The 21,855-nt window shown below is 38.8% G+C and overlaps 1 protein-coding gene across 1 annotated transcript; it reads right to left on the reverse strand.

The window, feature by feature from the left end:
• Positions 1–146: 146 nt before the first annotated feature.
• Positions 147–18,286, reverse strand: nvl (nuclear VCP like). Its single transcript, XM_083897944.1, has 24 exons — positions 18,183–18,286; positions 17,068–17,142; positions 15,466–15,536; positions 14,622–14,674; positions 14,252–14,342; positions 14,102–14,159; positions 13,437–13,676; positions 12,638–12,743; positions 12,399–12,475; positions 11,310–11,444; positions 10,754–10,855; positions 10,334–10,451; positions 9,281–9,425; positions 8,615–8,918; positions 7,484–7,705; positions 6,969–7,073; positions 5,857–5,919; positions 4,756–4,875; positions 4,543–4,642; positions 4,000–4,106; positions 3,658–3,734; positions 3,408–3,499; positions 1,329–1,426; positions 147–328 (listed from the first exon to the last, which is right to left on the reverse strand). Exons 2-24 carry the CDS (start codon positions 17,122–17,124, stop codon positions 284–286), a joined length of 2,586 nt encoding a protein of 861 aa, XP_083754070.1. The 5' UTR covers positions 17,125–17,142; positions 18,183–18,286; the 3' UTR covers positions 147–283.
• Between the last annotated feature and the right edge of the window lie 3,569 nt (positions 18,287–21,855).

Genomic DNA, 21,855 nt, shown 5'->3' on the forward strand with positions numbered 1-21,855 from the left:
ATTTCCTCTGATCTTCGGTCTTAGGTTTCAGGGTAAAGCATTTAGTTGCGATATCTGTGGTGTCCTCACTAAGACCGCTGCGTGAGAATATGTGTGTGCGTCAGGGTGAGTCAACACAGCTATAACAACAGAACAGTAGCTGATGTGAACACGTGATGCACATTTATTCATTAAAAACAAGACAGATGCCGTGTCATGATTCCACAATAATATATTTACGAACACATCATGTCGAGCTTGGACTGGAGACACTGGAGCTGCTGATGGTGATGGTGGCGGTTTTTTATCTGCTGAGAGATTGTCTGAGCTGCTCGTACGTCTTCTGGTCCTGCACACAGGAAACACAAAGAGTCACTGTGGTTCCCCACACACACACACACACACAGTGAAGACATTTCCGAGCAAAAGCTGATAGTTTAATGTCACGCTGTTGCACGTGGGACAGGTTGGACCGGTTCTCCGGGCTACTTGATAGCAGGGAAGGTTATGGGACACTGATCTGATATAGGCAGGACGATATAGAGCGAGTGTGTGGAGGAAACACTCTAATTTCCCCACAACATGTGGAAAGTTTCCAGAGAAAAGGACGTGATGCAAATGAGTCGCTGCATTCCAACCTGAGGTGTTGTTTCTGCACGACAAAACAAGCACATGGACGTTTGACTGTAAACACAACATGACATGAGCGCCGGAAGCATCAAATATCTGCTCATACTTATAATAATAATCATAATAAATAAATAAATAATAGGGGTGGGAAGAAAAATTATCAATTATTTACAGAAGCTGTCAACAGTATTAGTTCTGTTTCAAAAGACAACTTTCAGTTTAGGCTCACATTTGTGCTGAGTCATGTTTTCAGAGGCTCTATTCATCTTTGCATATCACTATTTTTACGTTTCCGTGCACGTTTGTCCTGCCGTTAGCAACTTCCTGTTCCTGATTTTTTTTTTGTGATGGCTATGCGACCATCCAAATATGTTCCCATTGAAATTTACGTAAGAATCTGCCCACTGACGACTTCACAAAGCATGATCAAATTTTAAAGAAATCCCCATCTCTTATAATGGACAAAACTGTATAAAAAAAAAAAAAATCACATAACGTTACAGATTTGTCAGCTATTTAAATGTAACACAGCTCAGATGTGCATACCTCAGCAACATCTTAACAGATCAGGATCAATGTTGTCATGATCTGCCACCACCACTGGACTGGCAGTGGATGGATGTGTGTGTGTGGTGCAGGCAGACCAGAGACACCTGGTGGAATTGTGTGGTTCACGCGTTGTACAGGTCTAATAACGCTGCTCTCTTTCACAGTCTCACCTTTTTAGACACAGAGGGACGAACTTTGTTGAAGGCTTCCTCAAAGTTGTGCCTGTTCACTCTGATGTCGGCCACTGAGCCGGAGGAACCGCTGTGACCTGTAAACAACAAACAACACTTTGTATTTTTATAACGCTCTTCTAGTCTCGATGACCACTCAAAGCTGCTGCACACTACATTTTTGCCATTCACTCACGCATCTATGTGCAGCACAGCCGTCAGGAGCAACATTGTCTGGTATTAGCTGGTATAGACTTATTCAGTGTTTTTATTGTTAGTGCTGACTGTGCTTACAGTAAAAGAAACAGCAGGCTGTTAGAACAGTCACTCAGAGTCCAAGGGCAGATAAGCAGATAAGACGTCCTGAACGACCGTGTCATCCCCTCACAAGCTGCTTCTGTCCTTTAAACTGGTGATAATGTGTAACTCGCATGGGTGTGATTGGCAAAGGACAAAAAAATAAAAGGAAAATATAAGGTGCACCTACCATGACACGAAGGTGAGGAGAAAATAATCAATGTTTTTAATTTTTAAAATCGTCCGGAAAAAAAACCTCGAATTAATCTATAAAATTGATATATCGCCCAAAATGGGAACTCCACTATGTCGCTATTACATTTAGGCCTAGGCCATGTCATTTCACGGTAAATCAGTCATATACAATATGCTGTGTAATGATTAACTGTAGACATTTGTGTGCACAAACTAGCCTACGCTTTCAGGGGCCGACAGCAAGGGGTTTATCCGCGAACTTGTCCAATCTACCCAAAGTATACGCACTCACACCTGTCACTAACTGTTTTAATTAATTATGAATAAATTCAACAAAATAACAGTTAAATATTATGATATAATGCTGACTACACTTTATACATGTTCAAAGTATCCATATAAACTCCATATTGAACACAGAATACCTGAACTCATACATTTCTCCTTAGTTTTTAATAAAACTAGTTAACCTATTATACCTTGTTAAATATTATGAATATTAAAATGCTAACCACACCTGCCATATCTTCAAAGTGTCCAAATGTCATGAAAAAGCAAACACTATGTTTATTACATTTCATGAAAAAGCTACAATATGTTCAAACTTTCCATTCAATGCATTAATAAAGAAATGGAGGCTTAACTATTTTTTATATGATAATTAATAAATGTATATTATAATGTAATAAATATGATGAATAAGTGCTAAATAAACCCATGATATCCTCAATGTGTCCAAATGAGCTCAATAATAAAGAAAAAATGCCTTAACTATTTTTTCTGTGTTCACTAATAAGTTAACCAGTTAACTTATTATGTAACTATTACCAATCATAGCCAAAGTAATAATGATTGTACTTGTAGATAGTTGTTACATGAATCATTGTACAACATTTGAAGGCAATATCTCCATCAGTCTGGAAGATAAAGCCCAAAATGTGTTTTTAGCATAATAAATTAATTAATTAATTTGCTAATTAATAATAAAGTTACAAAGATAGGGATAATTCTCAGGTGGTATGTGATGCCCATGCAACATTTGAAGCCAATACCTGCAATACTTTGGAAGATACAGGCCAAAATATGGTTTTTATATCATTAATTGATTAATTAACTAATTAATAATAATGGTAGACAGCTCAAAATCAATAGGGATCATCTACAGGGGGTATGTGACCCATAAAAAAAAAGAAGAACATTTAATCTCAAACACCTTTACAGTTATCGCGTTAACGGCTAAAATCTGTGGACGCGCGAGACCGATTCCATAATATCCGCGCGTATTTCTTGGGGATATAAATACCATGTAGAGGTTGTTTTCTACTAGTATTACAATGTCTGTATTACTAGAAATGGCTAAAGATTTCTGACTTGTCAACCTCTCTCAACTCCAATGACCAATATAAATGTAACACAGCATGATTCTTGTTTCACACTCTGCCTTTAATAGCAGTGGAGCTCAACTGTAAAGTGAAACCATGGGAAATCCTTGCTTAAACACTGCTTCTTTACCTCTACAGGGCAACTAGTTCCACCTTTAAATACTAACAGAGCACAGGTATGCAGCAGAGGTATGAGTCAAGTTACCAGAAGTAGCAGCTGTAGAGTCCTGGGACTTGAGGAAGGACCTCAGGGCGTTTAGTGAAGCTTCCCTCACCAATGCTGTGAGATCAGCACCACTGGATCAAAACACACACAAAACAAAAACACATTCAGACACACACACCCATGGTGCCGTGCTGTCCACCTCCATTCATCGTGATAATTCATTCACAATTCATCATAACACGAGTGTTACTGTGACAGTTGTTCACAGACGGAATGCGCCGAGACTCACGTGAAGCAATCGCAGCGCTCATCGAAAGCGATCTCTTCAAGACTGACGTCATCCTCCAGCTGAGGTTTGGTTCCACCCTGTAACAATGATCCACGTCTTTAAACCTGGAATCTCTTCACAAGGTCAGCGTTTAAAGATAGACTGTGCATGGTTAAGACGAGCACAGTACAAATGCTACAGGTAAACCAATAAACCAGTTGGGGCAATTTATTAAAAGCAGATTCTGTTGTTATTATCAAGTTAGTAACATTAAATCTTATCTTATCTTATTATGGGAACTGTCGAGTTTCTTACAGTGCTTTTAAGATACAAAGACGTTTGTGTCCTTTGTTGTGAACACACCTTAGTAATAGTGAGCAGGATGGCGTGGCGATCTGCTGCAGGAGGCAGACCCACGTACAAGGTTTTATCCAGGCGACCAGGCCTCAGAATGGCAGGATCAATGATATCTGAGGAAAGAGTCAGTGTCAGTGTCAGTCCATGAAGGTTTGAAGGAACAAATTCATTTTGGTTACAAATTCTCACGGTCAAATTCAATTAATCTAAATATGAAAAAACGCACCATCGCAATTCATATTAATAGGGCAAAATAACTTTTTTTTTTCATGCCCTTCACATAGAAATCCTTCTTCTTTGTTTTTCATGTCCTACGGCAAAAACCATCGTCTTTTTGTAACACGGTAACAATCTCCTTCCATGAATTTAAGGCCATGTGACTCGTGTCTCGGTGCTCTCGGACAGAAGAGCCGTACAAATGCGTGTACATGTATATATGGCGTCATTTTTGGCGTGTCCAGCACACTACGGCGACTATAAACCTAGCTCTGGATGCAACGGAAATGATGTTACTACCAAGTCTGAGTGTGGCTGAAGCTGGAGCTGTACCTGGTCTGTTGGTGGCAGCCATGATGAAGACCTGCCGTCGAGTCTCCAAGCCGTCCATCTCTGTGAGCAGCTGGTTGACCACCCGAACACTGGCTCCTGACTACACACACACAGGTCAGTGTTAGGGGCTATGGGATGCATTATGGCAATGAAGGTCCTCACAAAGAATGCAAAACCAGCATGCGTGTGTGTGTGTCCGTCCGTCGCTCTCACCTCGTGACCTGAGCGTCGAGGACACAGAGCATCGATCTCGTCAAAAAAGATGACGCATGGAGCCGAGTTGCGTCCTCTCTGGAACACCTGTCTGACTGCTCGCTCACTTTCTCCCACGTACTGCGCACACACACACACAGACACACACAGACACACACAGACACACACAGACACACACACACAACACATACACCCCACAAGGAAACAAAAAAAACAAACATGTCAGTGATGTGCTTGCTGTTCTCCTCCACTCTGTCCCCCATTTTTCCTTACACCCCGACCGGTCGAGGCAGATGCTGCACGTTTGAGTCTGAGAACCTTCAAATATTGTCCCCAAGATAATTTTGATGGTCCCAAACTTTGGAACACCCTCCCGCTTCATATTAGACAGGCCCCCTCACTGTCCATTTTTAAAACTCATCTTAAAACACATTTTTATTCTTCTGCGTTCAACTCAGCATGAGACTCTGCTCTTGTTTTAGTGTTTTATTGTTTTTATTGTTTAAACATTTTTATTGTTTTATAGTTTTATTGTTTTTTATTTGTTTAAACATTGTTATTTTTTATAGTTTTTATATATATATATATATATTTTTTGTTTGTTTTTGTTTTTGTTTTATTGTTTTTTATTTTGTTTCCTATGTTTATGTGCCATGTTTCATTTATTGTACTGTTGAGCACTTTGTACCAGCTATAGCTGCCTAAAGCGCTCTATAAATAAAGTTGAGTTGAGTTGAGTTGAGTTGAGTTGAGTACATCAACTTACAACAGGGTGAAAGACACCGCTGTCAAAGCCTGAGCAGGTCTGTATCACCTGCATTTATTCAGATTACTTTCTTAGCTAGTTAATATTAAAATATTGCCATCAATGTCAACATCATATGTGTGGTCAGGACAAAAAAAGAGAGACTTCTGCTGCAGCTTTAGTGGGAGAGAGAAAAAAAATCAAACTGTGAGGAGCATTATTATCTAAAGGGAAAAGTAAATGAAAGACCACAGAGGAACATCAGCTACTAGAAAACTATTAGCAGAACAAAGATAAAGACTGAGTCAGATGGACGTGCTATGATCCAGTTGTACAACAACACAGCAGTGACTCACCATATTGAGCAGCTCTGGTCCTTTGACAGAGATGAAGTTGAGACCTGATTCATTGGCCACGGCCTGTCAGGAGAAAACACAAGGTCTTTAGTTGTGGCAATATATTGTGCAATAAAAGCAATATAAGTGACTAAACTAAAGAGTTGTCCAAACTCAGACATATTTCTACTAAAAGTGTGCACAGCAATAGATCAGATACACAACTGTACAAACATTGAAACCCTGACATCCTCACTTTGGGGATGAATCCTCAGGAAGATGCAGCAGCTGTTGCTAAACAACTTGTTCCGACATATAATTGTCTCACTAATCACAAGATTAATTTTATTTATTATTTACCATTCCTTTCATAAACTCTGCTGTACAAATTGCAACAATGCAACAGCCTTTAAAAGCAGGAAAAGTAATCACAGATACTTTATCACGATGATTTTCCAAAACCTAAGATGATCTTGTATCACGTCACAATATAGAGATAACAGCCATATATTGCCCAGCCCTATAATGAACATCCTCACCTTTGAATTTACAGCACTAATGTCTCAGTGTTTATGCACGAGTGATACTTGTCTGTGCGTCATGAAGCTGAGTGAACCTGCAGGAAGCTTCATGAATAACTCAGGTTCCACTCTCAGCTTTCAGACAAGCTTCTCTAGTCTCAGTCTAATTATGAGGACAAATACCAGGACTCATCACTAGATGACTGACATTTGACACTTTCACCACTAAACTCCTAATAATATAATACTGACACTGATAAGTGACAATCAAACTGACTATAATGTTCCCTCAATCAAAACAATTCAGCCTTTTTGAAGTATGATTGTAAAGGTACTGATCAGGGCTACATCAATACAAGTATCGGGTTCTGATGCTGCCCTCGTCTACTCGTATTTGTATTCGTAAAACTACTCCAATGTGCATCTTCAAGTTGAGAAGGTGTCAGTGGCAATAAGCAGATATGTCGCAATGTCAGCGGTTTGTAAATACTTAAATATACGCAGTGAAGACCGGTGTACTGTGATGTAAAATTGCTGGTTTTCTCTGTGGACTTTGGTCAAATGTAAAACATCGAAATTGTCATTCAAACTTTTCAAAAAACCAGTGTTAACCTTGGCAAGCAGAGTCTTTCCACATCCAGGAGGTCCAGCCAGCAGCAGTCCAGACGGAGCACTGAGCCCCAGGGCTTTAAACTGCTCTGGATTACGCACAGGGGCCTGCAGGACACACACACACACACACACACACACACACGTTATTCTGTAGTGACACGTAACATGACAAAGCAGGTTAACAATAGATCAGATCAAAGCAGGGTTTCTTCACCACTGGACTAAGCATGGACTAAGAAAGTCAGTGACAATTTGAATGCAGTATTTCAACTGTGAGCAACAAATAACATTAACTAGATACAGATATACACTGGTTCACAGCTAACAAAAAGTGGTTTAGGGATTTAATTGAGTTTTAAAACTGAAAGCGTGAACTCGGCCTGCAGAATGACAAATTCCTCCACAACTAGTTAAAATACCAAGCTTATCTTTACCCTGCACATTTAAAACAAGTTATGACAAAAAGGTAAAGCTTCCAGAGATGAGGATAAAGCACTTCTCTGTGTGTTGTTTACCAGTATAGCCATGGTCAGCTCCTCTCTGATGTCATGAAGTGCTCCCACATTCTCCCACGTGACATCGGGCACCGTGGCAAAACCCTCCCTCTTGGCTGACGGCTGTATACTGGACAGTGAGGCCTGGAAGTCAGACATGAGGATGCACAGACTGGCCAGCTCGTCCTCTGACAGTGTGTCAGTGGACTTCAATAGGTGCATCAGGTGCCACAGCTCCCCCTGCTGGACACAGACAACAAACAAAATAATCAGCAAACTGCTGATATTCCATATAATATATTTGTAATTTAAGGGCTGTAAAGATAAATTCGTATCATAATTTTAGTGTGTTTACTGACTGCCATAGCCATATACATTTGTATTGGTACATCCAATCAGACTTTCATCTTTGATAACTATAAAGTAACTCAAATAATAGATTAAACAAAGGAAAACATTTAAGTCACAAACTAATACGTTTTAATTTACTGCTGAATTGACAACTCATTTGAAATGATTGTTTTTCAGATAAAGCAGGTGAGCTTATTAAACACGTCCTTACATACACATGCGTAGATTATATTAGATTAGCCTTTTCACAGACAGCAAGCCTTCATATGTCTACATCAAGGCCTACACCAGAGGACCACACTGATATAAATAAAGTAAGGGAAGGGCCACAGATGTTTTAAAAGAATAATAATAAATAAGGCCCACCATGCACAGAATTTACATTTTAAGAGTAAAAGTTCTTAAATAAAATGTAGCTGTATCCTCACTGATGCATCTACTTTCGTGTGACCATTTCAAAATAAAAGTCTGGCTGTGTTTAACTAATTTAATGCAGTTAATGTGAGGGTGCAAAAACTGAAGTATTTATCTGAACTTTTCTGTTTCTGAGGCACTCATGTTAGCTCCAATTCTGTCTGATGATCTCTCACTTAAAGCGGAGCAACAGTCAACTTGAGGTTACTTGTGAGCATGTTGCAGGTCAGATAAAACTGGTTTTGTGTTTGACATGTGTGGCCTAAAGAGTTAGTGCTGACTGCAGGTCAGCCAAACAACCACCCTTCAAAAACCCTCGACTACATCTACAACTCCCTCTTTCAAAGAAGAGTGGGTGCAACATGTTTGAGACGTAGCTGCTCATACCTGCATGTGACTCTGATCCAACTCCTCCTGAGATCCTGTCTCCATGTTCACTGTCTGTTGCTCTTTGACCTCTTTGTCTGTCACTGCAGCCTCGGTGTGACAGCTGCTTGCTGAGAGTTCTGCAGCGGAGCTCTGAGTCTGCTGTTCTCTCATCTGAAGCAGAGCCCTGTTAACAGCGCTCATGGCAGCTTCGCGGCACAGAGCCATGAGGTCAGCGCCCACATAGCCTGGGGTGAGGCGAGCCAGCTTGTGGTAGTCAAAGTCCTGAGGCAGCTTCAGCTTTCGACACAACGTCTTCAAGATTCTGAAAACGCAGAAATCAAGTTTAAGTAGATCTCCTGGGAAGGAGAATGGAAAGATGAGAGGGTGAGAAGAGGATGAGACCGATGAGAGGATACACATTGTACAGTGTGTCAAATTTGCACAGTGTGCATGCAGTTGCATGATGCAGCTGAACATCTCTCACCTCACTCTTCTCTTTCAAGTGCGTTGGAGAACCTATGCAGCCTTAAGTTAGCATCAAAAATCTAAAGTCGTTTGGTTTGTCCAGTGTGGGCTACAGTAAAAACATGGTGGTCCAAAATGGCAGCCTCTGAAGAGCTGACCCTGCTCCTAATATAAATATAAAAGGCTCATTCTGGGGTAAGTTGTTTCATTATTACTAGCCTGTGACGGGCTGCTTCATCAGGGATCCCCAGGCAGATCTCTTTGTCAAAGCGTCCAGCTCTACGGAGGGCAGGATCCAGAGAGTCTGGCCTGTTGGTGGCGCCGATGACCAGGACCTGAACTGTCACTGTCAGACTGTTTAAGTCTGTCAGGAGGAAAGCAGCAGAAGAACATGTTAAAAAAAACATTTTTTTTTTTGATCGTCCACCACAGTGGTTTTCTGTGGTCTTCCAGGTCCTTTGGTGTTGCTGAGCTCACTGGTTCATTCTTTCTTTTTAAGAATGTTCCAAACAGTTGATTTGGCCACACCTAATGTTTTTGCTATTTCTCTGATGGGTTTGTTTTGATTTTTCAGCCTAATGATGGCTTCTTCACTGACAGTGACAGCTCCTTGGATCTTATATAGAAAGTTAACAGCAACAGATTCAAAATGCAAATGTCACTCCTGGAATCAACTCCAGAACTTTTACCTGTGTCATTGAAGATGACATAATGTGGGAGCAGCCCACAATTGTCCATGAAATAGCTTTTCAGGCAATTGTCCCATTACTTTTGGTCCCCTAAAAAGTGGGAGGCACATATAGAAAGTGTTCTAATTCCTACACAGTTCACCTGATTTGGATGTAAATACCTATCTCAAATTAAAGCTGAATGTGTGCAGTTAAAGCACATATTGTGTCGATGTCCCAATATTTGTGTTATAGCAGAATTTGACCATATTGATGGAGAGTTTCATTGTTTCTAACACACGTAAATATCCTTCATTGATCATTAAAAGCCAAATAATTAACCAGATATGACCTGAAATTAAAGGTAACAAGTCTATTTTAAGATCATGTAATAGAGAGCATAAACAGTAGATTAGATTTTATTTTTGAGTATATTTACAACCTTTGTGTAGCTTTATATCCACATATATCTCATATCAGATATTAATTACTAATCAATAACCACAAATACAATTGGTTTGTATGCTTGTTCTTCTCATTTGTCTACAAAACAATCAAACGAGTGAAACTGACTACATGTTAAAGTGTAGGCGGTGTATCGTACCATCCATGCAGGTTAGCAGCTGGGCTACAATCCTCCTCTCCATGTCTTTGGAGGCCACCTCTCTCTTCGGTGTAATGGAATCTATCTCATCTATGAACAGGATACATGGGGCAGAGCTCTGAAAGAGCAACAAAAGAACCAAAATGTTCAGAGGGAAGGATATGGTCAGCATTATTAAGCCCATCAGTTCTAGGGGCAGTTTGGTGCTGTGCCAAAGCTAGACCTAATTCTTTGTTTTTTCAATCACCCATAAAACTCAAGTCCAGAAAAACGGTTCCACTCTGGAAACTATTTGCTACTCTAGAGATAAGAATAGCTGGACATTTGCGATATGAGATGGTGGACAAGTTACAGTATGTGTACGTATGTGTACGTCATTGTTTATGTTGTGCTTTTAGTCGGAATATGTCGAGTACTGACCACAGCCAAGTCAAACAGCTCTCTGAGCTTCTGTTCAGACTCTCCAGACACTCCTGACACCAGTTCAGGCGCAGACACCTTCAACATGGGCAGCTGCAGCTCCTGAAACACACATCACATCACTTTATCCAACAGACACAACAACACCTGTCGATTATTTGATTTGAGTGACAGTTAGTGCTTTGACCAAAATGGTAGAAAAGCAAACCACTGCAACTAACGGTTATTTTCATACTTTTAATTTATCTATCAGTGGGTTAATCAAGTCACCGTTAAGTCCATAAAATGTCCTGAAGCCAAAAGTATGATGTTTTCAAATGTCCTGTTTTGTTCACAAACCAAAATTATTCTGTTTAACTGAGTGTTACATGGAGCAAAGAAAACAGAAAATATTCACATTTAAGGAGCTGAAAAATCATTGAACTTGCTCCAGTTTTTGACAAACCCCCCATCCCCCAAACCTAGTATGTAAACTGTGCTCTTCATACAATCAAATCAGGGTTAAAAACAATGAATTATCTGCTCAATGTATTGGTTAAATAATGGCAGCACTCACACCAGCCACAGCCTGAGCCAGCAGGGTCTTCCCACAGCCTGGAGGTCCATGGAGGAGGAAGCCTCTTGGAGGAACCATCCCCAGATGCTGGTACAGTTCTGGGTGACGCATGTGGATCAACAGCTTACACACTTCCTGCAAGAATGTCACACATGGAAATTGCAGTGAAAATGCATGGTAAATATACTCATATAGTTGAAACTGCTAAATTAAATTAAATTAAATTGTGCGGGGCCTCGCTGCCGCCGGGTAAGCCCTAGACTTGGACAGCAAAATTATGCGGTATACAAGGTCTGGACGTCCACCGACAGCCACCACTCAAAACATTGGTGGTGTTCACCACATGGTGAAGGATGATAGATGTTTGTCTGTGAATCAGATAGCAAGTGCTGCAAGTATCTCCAGTGAAGGAGGAACTTTCTCCACAACAAACTTGGCATGCTGGTCTGCGGCCATTAGTTCATTTACTTATATTTGTGTTGGTAATATGTTGTGAACAAACCCGTATCAAATATAACCTAGCTTAGCTAACCCACCTATCTTTCACCCTTTTCTCTCCCTCCACGGTTGGTTTTTCAAAATTATGGGCAGGCTTTGCAGCGTAGCGTCACATTTCAAGAAAAACACCATGTTTTGTGCCAAAATCACGTTTCATACAATAATTTTCATTAATATAAACATAAAACAAGGCATGAAAACAAGGTTAAAAACCACAAAAAAAAAAATTCGGAAGGTGTGGCGGCTTTTATTTTGCCGTGGCTTTGCGCCACAATCAATTACATGTAGATGAATCCCTGAGGAGCAGCTTTAAGATGCTTTCAAGAAACCTTGTAAATGTCTCCACTGCTGCAAACACACATGAAGTTCAGTAACTAAATGCTTGTGGCTGCTGTCACTTTGTGATAATAGATGCACCACAAATGAGGTTAGCCATTGGAGTAGAAACGTTTTATCTTTCACTATATTACAAATAGTCAAAGTAACAGACGACTTTTCATAATCAAGCAAATCACGGAATACTCATGCCCATCCCTAGTGTAAAATAGGCTAAAGTGATCATTTTTAAGTAACATAATTAAGTTCACTCACTGTTAACATGTCTTCATTGCCACCTACATCCTCAAACTTCAGAGTGGGATACTGCAGCTCTGGTGACTTTGACTTTGCTGCAAAACAATCAATCAGAAAAAAAGAAGTAATACAACATTTCATGGACATCATCACATGGAACTAAACCCATTCAGATCTGATTTTAAAAACCATAGCGATTGAGTCGCCTGCTTCGATCTCACATTTAGATTGAAAAATGACACAGTACACTGATCTACCTTTCTTTATAAGAGTTTGAGTCTCAATAGTTTCAGTCGACTTCTTTGTTCTTTTTTTAGACTTTCTGTGGGATTTCTCAGGCTCCAGCATGGACACGTCTCTCTGCTGTGGACACAAATGCATTCATGTCAGTCCACGCATGAGTCGAACCACAACAACCAAACACAACATTTCATGTCACTGCTGTCGGCAAGATCACAAGAAAAATAGTTTGTTGTGGGGCTGCAACTAACTGTTATTTTCATAATCAATTAATCTGTAGATTATTTTGAATCAAGTACTTGTTTGGTCAAATCTTGTTCAGTGTTTTTCAAACCTGGAAATTTTTTGAGACATCGAATTTTTTGCAACTAAATTTTTTGAGACATCGAATTTTTTGCAACTGATTTTTTTGAGACATCAAATTTTTTTTACACTGAATTTATTTCAACGTTGAAAAAAAAATGAATGGCAAAAAAAAAACAGTGCTTGAAATTTGATGGTTTTTAAAATTCAAAGTCTAATTTCGATGCAAAAAAATTCAGTGTTAGAAATTCGAATTCAAACTCAGATGGCACAGATTTACTTCCATAGACACATACAACAGCACAAATGACAACAGTAGAGGATGTCCAGCTGCTCTTTTTTTCCTGCTCGGTTTGTCTCAAAAAGACTTAAAGCTTTATAAAAGAATCTTTGAAAGAAAGACTCGCAAAAGAGAGACACTTTTCTGTCACCAAATAAGCTGGCTGTGCAACCATATCGTACCCACTTGATGGAAACACGGCTTAAGAAGCATGTGAGGAGGTCCGTACGTACCTTTGTGTCGCCTGGCTCCTCGTCACACAGGTCGATGAGGACGTTGCTCTTCTCGTGACCTCTCCCTCTGTCGATGAACCAGCCCCCTGTGGAGACCAGTGTCCCTGCAGAAGGAGCCACAGCACCTGCACACACAGGAGCGCTCACAGGACGGTCCTCTCTTCTGGGCGAGCCAGTAACAGAATCAGGGTTCCCCTTCTGATATAGTGATGTCAGGGAGCTGTTCATGTGGTTGGTGGGCTGTGGATAGTGACAAGCAGCAGCACAGCATGGTTAGACCTCACTGTCACAAAGTGCTGAGCTAATAACTGATCAGCATTTGCTTATTAACAATTTTTTTTCTTGACATGATGGACATAATAGATGCAAGGACTGATTAATCTAGAAAATAATTGGAAGACAAATCAATAATGAATATAATCATTAGCTGCGACTAGAATTTTGCATGTTAGTGATAGAAATATGACCTGGAATAGCTCATCTCACCATTTTTTTCAAACCACATCATATGCTCATGTTGATATAGTACATTATATCACACAGATGTGGTAACATCCGTCTGCAGAGAGCTGACCACCTCACATGTGATCAGATCTCACATCCTGCTCGAAATAGTACAGATATCAACACAGTTAGATAGATTCAACCTTGAATTCACTTCTTACAGCATTTCCCAGAATGAGTTCAGTGTCCGTGGAGTCCTCTGAGCTGCTGCTGCCGTCACTGTGAACACACATTGGTGTGGCATTAGATGTACATATAAAGAGGCCATATCAGAATAAGTCAGGTGAAAAATTGGGCAGAGCGTCCTTTACCCATCCACGTCTTGGCTGTGCTTGGCTCTCTTTGACAAGTGTTTGCTCTCAAGAAGATTTAGCCCAGATTCTTTCATGACAGCGTCATAAACTTGATGGGGAAAGGAAACAAATGAAACCCTCATCACAACAAGGTGCACACCAAAAGAAAAGTCTGAATCTCACTTAAAACGTCTAGTACATTGAGGCATGGAAACAGTAGATGGTGTCGTAACGGGAGACATTTACCTAAATATCAGTGTAACTTCTTTCTTGCACAAAATTCAAGCACTTTTAATTACCCATGTCTGTTTAGGGACATTTTCTAGTTTGTTTGTTTTTTTCCCAAACCCGAAAGTGTAACAAAGGCATCAGTGCTCTAATGTCTTACCTCTCTCTACTTGAATCCTGAAGGCCGTCTTGTTTCTTCTGCCATATTCCACTCTAAAGAAACAATGTTTTTTAAGCATCAAAATCACACACATCTTTTAAATATACACTTTTTACAAGTATTTTTGATGTAGTCGTGTTATGTTTCAAGTATTCTTTTATTATGAGAAGGGTTTCACTTATAGAAGTCCCCTAAAAAGTGGGAGGCACATATAGAAAATGTTGTAATTCCTACACCGTTCACTTGATTTGGATGTAAATGCCCTCAAATTAAAGCTGAAAGTGTGCAGTTAAAGCACATCTTGTTCGTTTCATTTCAAATCTATTGTAGTGGTGTATAGAGCCAAAATAAAGAGAACTGTGTCGATGTCCAAATATTCATGGGCCTAACTGTAGTTTAGCAGTTAGTCGCTTCATTGCTGTACCTTGTCGTAGCTCCTTACATTTTGATCCAGAGTCGCAAGAAATAGAGGCAATTGAACCACCTTCACTACTATGCTGCAGCAGGACGTTTCACAAAGGTAATAATTATTTTCTGCACTAGACCGATCCTGTGAATTACTGTAAAAATGCTTTTTTCATTATTCTGAAGTGTTTATTGTGAAACGTTAGGGATTCACAGATGAGGAAAAGCATTGAACATTTGACACAAAAAAAAAACATAGCTTTAGTATGTCGACTGAGTTGATGACTTGGAATTACAATGCCAGGGGATGCTCCAATTTAGATATGCATTACTCATAATTTGGGAAATATGACCTGCAAGAGTCAAGTGAAGTGACACTAAAAAAGACAGACATCAGCTGAGTGTGAACAAGCCCAGATCAGTAAGGTAAAGAACTTGCCTGTACAGTCTTTGTAGTTCCACAGCCATGTCTGAAAGGTCCACATATTCACTGCTGCTGGACGCCAGATACTGAAAACACGTATGACGACGTCACCATTATGATTATTATCAAAATGACTTGACAGTGATATTAAATATTCAGGTCTCACAAGAGTCTCATCTGTGTTTTGTTTTAGCTGGGTGTTTATGGGATGAGGTTAAAATTGATTGCATCTTTTTAAATTAATTTTTATATATAGTGCTGTGCAAAAGTATCAGGCACCACCAGCTCTGCTGGTTTTTTTCTGTCTGTCAAATTCTGTGATGATTGGAATTTGGAATGAAGTGATGCAACTTAAAGCTGATCTTATATATTAGCGAGCTGTCAATGAGTTTAACTCATGCAACATGTGTACGTAATGCACAAGCATGTCTTGAATTAATCTGGCGTAATAGACGTTTTTTAGAGCAGATATTTCTTTAAATGAAATACACAGGATTTACTCATGCACATGTTTATACTTATTTCATGCATATATATTATTTTAGTTTTTTTGGTAATATTTATTTACTATTTTTTCTTATGTATATTATACTTTTTAAAACATTTCTTTCTACTTTATGCTGGTATTTTTGAGTGGACAGCAAAGTAAGAATTTCATTGTACAGGGAAACGTAAGGTTCCACTCCAGTATTAACAGAGCTGCGTTATTGTTCAAGTGTAAGGGTAGATCACGCTAAATACTTAACACCTGTAGAGGATGAAGATTTTTTTGGCTTTTAACTCAGGTCAAACCAACAACCTGAAACTGGAAGAGGTGAACAATCTGCATCGTTCAACTTAAATTTTTTGCTGGAGAGGGATTCCGTCCACACGGGAGACTGTGTTTTAGGGGACATGAAACAGTATATTTTTTGTAAACGCCTCCCAGAATGGGAAAATCTTAAAATGCTGCACTCATGTTTCCGTCTAGACAACGAATACGATACTTTAGGAAATGGATTACAGGATTATTTACAGCGCAACTACAGTGCTGGCATATGTACTACAGCGTTTTGAGTGGTTTTTTTTGGGGGGGGGGGTCGTTTTAATTTTTAGCCATTTCTCGGTGGATGTGGCCTAAAGCAAGTCCAGTCACCCCCACAGCAAATTACTGAAGAAATGGGTAGTACTGTAGCCTTGACCCGGGTTTGACCGAGGGAGTTTCTGTGTGGAGTCTGAATGTTTTTTGTTTTTTCTCTGGGTTCTCTGGTTTCCTCCACCATTCTGAAAACATGCAGAGGTTAACTGGACATTAAAAGTTGTCAAAAAAAGGTTTTGTGGATTCAAAAATGAGGTCAGGGAACTGCTGCACTCCCTGACTTGCATGAGGACTCTTGTGTGGGAACGTGAGGACTGTGTGCAGTCCTAGTATATGGTGTTTTAATTACAGTTGAACACATTAGAATTTACAGAATTTTAGATAAAGGTCTCTGTTTTTGATATTGATAGATTCATTTTGCATCATAAATACTACTACTACTACTACTACTGACAAAACTGTGAACATTAACTTCCCATACCCAGAAATCAAAAGTTGTTTTCTCTGTAAATACATAACAAACACAGACAGATCTGTACCTGCTCCACTCTTTGTCTGAGGCGACTGTCTATGCAGCCACCACCTTTGCTCTTCATGTCTGTGCTTTGATGAACCTGCAGGAGGAAACACACACAAAATATACAGTGATATACAGTACTGTGGAGAAGACTTAGGTTGTTTTAGCAATGCTATAACGACAATAGAGGATACTTATTTCTATTTCACTTTACTGGAACACAATCAGAAAATATGTATGCAGTTTTTTGTATAAAAAAAACCAAAACCTCCTCTAAGGCAGGGGTCTGCAACCTGCGGCTCTAGAGCCTCATGTGGCTCTTCAGCCCCTCAGTAGTGGCTCCTTCTCGCTTTGAAGGAAAAAACTTTTTATGTTTTTCCACACTTTTTTTGTCAAGTTAAACACGTAAATAAGAGTGTTTTTGATATTTTGTCCGTCACGTCCAATTGTAAAAACCCGTAAAGCCATTAAAGTAATGCGTACATGAAGAAATTCACATTTGGAGTCCTGTCCATCCTTAGATCCATATACTTAGGCCAGGCAGATTTTCACACACAATGAAATACATAAAATTTCATCTCAAAGTACTGTTTTTCTACACTTTAGAGGTTTGGTATCAACGTGCGACGAACTGTAGTTCTTTAAATATAGTACATGTGTAAAAACGACAACTTTACATGTGATTTTATCTTCATTTTAGGATCAAATAGGTTTTTTGCGGCTCCAGAATAATGTGATTTGGGTGGAGAGGGGACAAACATGGCTCATGAGCAATAACACAGCTCTGTTAATACTGGAGTGGAACCTTAATTAATTCTACTGGTAAATCCTGTGTTTGTCCTACTATTTCATTTAAAGAAATATCTCTAAACGCCAGGTTTATTCAAGACATGCTTGAGAATTACATACACATAATAACAGGTCACATATAAGAGCAGCTTTAAGTCGCATGACTTCATTCCAAATTCCAATGATCACAGAATTTGGACAGACAGAAAAAACAAACAGAGCTGGTGGTTTCTGAAACTCTTAGCTCTACACCAACAGAGCTGTTTGAAGTCAAAAAGTGTTCGAGTTTTACGTGACGCGATATGTTTTTGTGTGTGTTAGTGTGTGTGTTAGTGTGTGTCCTCTTACCTCTGCACCACAAATATCACCTAAATCCACTAACGTGATAAAGTTTCGTTGTGCTCGACATCAGCTTTTCTCCCGCAACGTGACTACGAAACACAGCTTGACCCGGAAATGGACATAGCTCGTTTCTTCTTCTTCTTCTTTCTTATAAATGGCGGGTTACAGCTTTTGTTTGCGTATACCGCCACCTACTGTACAGGAGTGTGTAAAGGGACTGGATGGGATAGACTCACATTCTCATTTTTGTAAGGAGAAAATAGATAGTACATAAATAACTAAGTACAGTAATAATAAATAAAATAAAATAAATAAATAAATAAATAATAATAAAATATATATATATATATATTAAAATAAAAATAAAATAAAAAAGGCAAATAAATCTACCTAAATTATTTCCATTAATCTTGTATTCTTTAAGTAACTGATAAGGGCTTTAATTATTTTCCTCTTCATACCTTGTTCTTCTAGTATGTTGTGTATTCCTGTTTCTACTTCCTGTTCATTCCATTCCTGTCTGAAAACATGATATTTTGTACAGTTTATTAATACATGCTCAACATCTTCCTTAATTATACATTCGATACATAGACCATCACTTTTAGCGCGTTTCTTCTTCTTGTTCTCCTCCTTAGAGACAACCAGCGTCATCGGCGCATTACTGCTACCTTCTGCTCAGGAGTGTGGATCAGATTCTGTATTTTCTGTTTCTTCCAAAGCTTCTCTGTTCTTGTATTATCATCTATTTTTAAAAAAAAAATTATTAGACAATAATATTTACAGATAAATAAGTGTTGATGTCACGGGTACGCATGTACAAATCAATTAAATAAATACAACCATACAACATGTCATGAAAATGAGATATTCTCAGCTTGCTAAATATTTGTCAAAAATATATAGTGATAGTTTTTTTTATGCCTTTTTGTTTTTTAATTGTTGTTTTTTATTACCCCATATGCTGCCATTTTGGATCACCATGTTTTTGCAATAGCCCATGATGGACAAAACTATTACCATTGTTATTAATAAACTAGAAATGGCTGTCAATCAATCCATAAATCAGACTTAAATAATATAGAGTGTTTAACATAAATCAATATAACTCAAAGCACTTCACAGAGTGGAACAAAAGAATCAGGGGTGGAAGAAATAAAATGTTTCATATTATAAAGTTTTAGCAAAAGGGTTGAGGCAAATCAGACACTCTAAATTGACCGTGTGCAAGAGTCTCTGTACGTGTCCCTGTGATTGACTGGTGTTAATTAATGCATACATAACATACATGTGCTAAAAAGAGAGACAGGACCAAATATTAACACATCAATCAATAGTAGAAAAAGTCAAATAAACAACGAGGGGATGTGATAATTAATGTTTGAGTAGTTTGAGTAATGTTTTGAATACCTATCATGATCTGATTTTCACAAATGCCCGATGATTTATGCAGGACAATAAAGGATATATCTATAAAATGAATAATCAATCAGGGGCCCGGGAGTTCCTCTGTTACCTTAGGCCCCCAAACGTGTGTGGAGACGCCCCTGTTGAGTGGAGTTAACTAACTTTTCTGCTCTCACTTTCACTTCCTGACTGACAGTCACTGTCTGCGCTACTTCCTCATTCTGACAGAGAAATTTACTGAGCTGTGTGAACCACGACGGCAATAATGCAGCAGCAGCATCAGCATCAGGACGGTACCGCGGCGGGAGGAGACCGGGCCACCGTCTCCCGCCAAGAGCTTCATCGGGAATACGTCAGCTGGTACCTGGAGTCGTGTCCGGAGGCTGGGTCGTTCCGGAACAGCGGGCTGCCGGAGAGAGCGGCTCACTACCTGCTGAAGGAGCCGAGACCTGAAGACTCGTTTACCGTGTTTCCTTTCTATCAAGCTGTGAGTGACACAGACGGTGTGAGTGTGAGTCAACACCTCAGAGGCTTCATCAAGGCCACGGAGCTGCTGGAGACTCTGTGCGTAAACCTGTTCCTACAACCGTGGAAGAAAGAGTTCAAGACACTCAAGGTCTGTACTTAATGCTCACTTTTCTGTTCTTCCTTCCTTCCTTATTATTTCTGTATTATTTCTTTCATTGTTTTTACTCTAAAACAGGGGTTCTCAAAGTTTTGATACCTGAGGGCCAATTTAGGAACCCAACATTGGACTGAGGTCCAAAGAAAAAAAACTGAAAGAAATCTTATTTGTAATAACTATGGCGTCCAAAATTTGACTTTTTTTTCTTTTTTTTTTTAATTTTTGGTCTAAAATTTGACAAGAACGTTGTACAATACTATGTCGTCCCAAATTAAAAAAAAAAAAAAAAATGTGGTCCAAAATTTGACATTAAAAAAAAAATAAAAATTCGATCCAAAATTTGACAAAACCGACATACTATACTACGTCGTCCAAAATGTGACTTTTTTTTTTTTTTTTTTTAATTTTTGGTCCAAAATTTGACAAAAACGTCATACTATACTATGTCGTTCAAAATATTACAATTTTTGGGTGAAAACAGTGTTTGGTCCAAAATTTGACAAAAATGACATATATGCCGTCCCAAATTTGACATTTTTTTTCAAAAAAAAATTCCGTCCAAAATTTAAAAAAAATTACATATATGCCGTCCCACATTTTTGGGAAAAAATTTAAATGCCAAAATTTGACAAAACCGACATACTATATTATGTCGTTCAAAATGTTACAATTCTTGGGGGAAAACAGTTTTTGGTCCAAAATTTGACAAGAACGTTGTACAATACTATGTCGTCCCAAATTAAAAAAAAAAAAAAAAATGTGGTCCAAAATTTGACATTAAAAAAAAAATAAAAATTCGATCCAAAATGTGACAAAACCGACATACTATACTACGTCGTCCAAAATGTGACTTTTTTTTTTTTTTTTTAATTTTTGGTCCAAAATTTGACAAAAACGTCATACTATACTATGTCGTTCAAAATTTTAAAATTTTTGGGGGAAAACAGTGTTTGGTCCAAAATTTGACAAAAATGACATATATGCCGTCCCAAATTTGACATTTTTGTTCAAAAAAAAATTCAGTCTAAAATTTAAAAAAAATTACATATATGCCGTCCCACATTTTTGGGAAAAAATTTAAATGCCAAAATTTGACAAAACCGACATACTATATTATGTCGTTCAAAATTTTACAATTTTTGGGGGAAAACAGTTTTTGGTCCAAAATTTGACAAAAACGTTGTACAATACTATGTCGTCCCAAATGTGACAATTTTTTTTATATGCTCCATCATTTTCATCAGATTATTTTTATATTTGCTCTCCTCGGTGGGTTACAGTTTCTGGAAAGATGACATCTTTTTCTGTTTCTCTTGTAGTCTTACACTGGCCCATTCGTTTACCATCTTCTACCAGTTCTAAGCAGACCCACCATTCAGTCAGTTCTGGCTTCTATTGGCTACCTACCTCATCCTGACGCCCCTCAAAGGTAAGTTAGGATAAGTAATAATTAATACTGTTAATAACACATGGAGTGTCAGGAGAAACATACACCATACATATACGCCATACATATCAGGCTGACGGTAGCTCAGTGGTAGGGAGAGTTGTCTTTTACTGCCGGCAGTGTGTGAATGTGTATGGATGGGAAGAGTGATAGAATATATACGCTGCACATAACACTGCTGTTGCATATTAGCTAAATAT

This window comes from Microchirus variegatus (assembly GCF_963457635.1).
Source record: "Microchirus variegatus genome assembly, chromosome: 11".
Lineage (NCBI taxonomy): Eukaryota > Metazoa > Chordata > Actinopteri > Pleuronectiformes > Soleidae > Microchirus > Microchirus variegatus.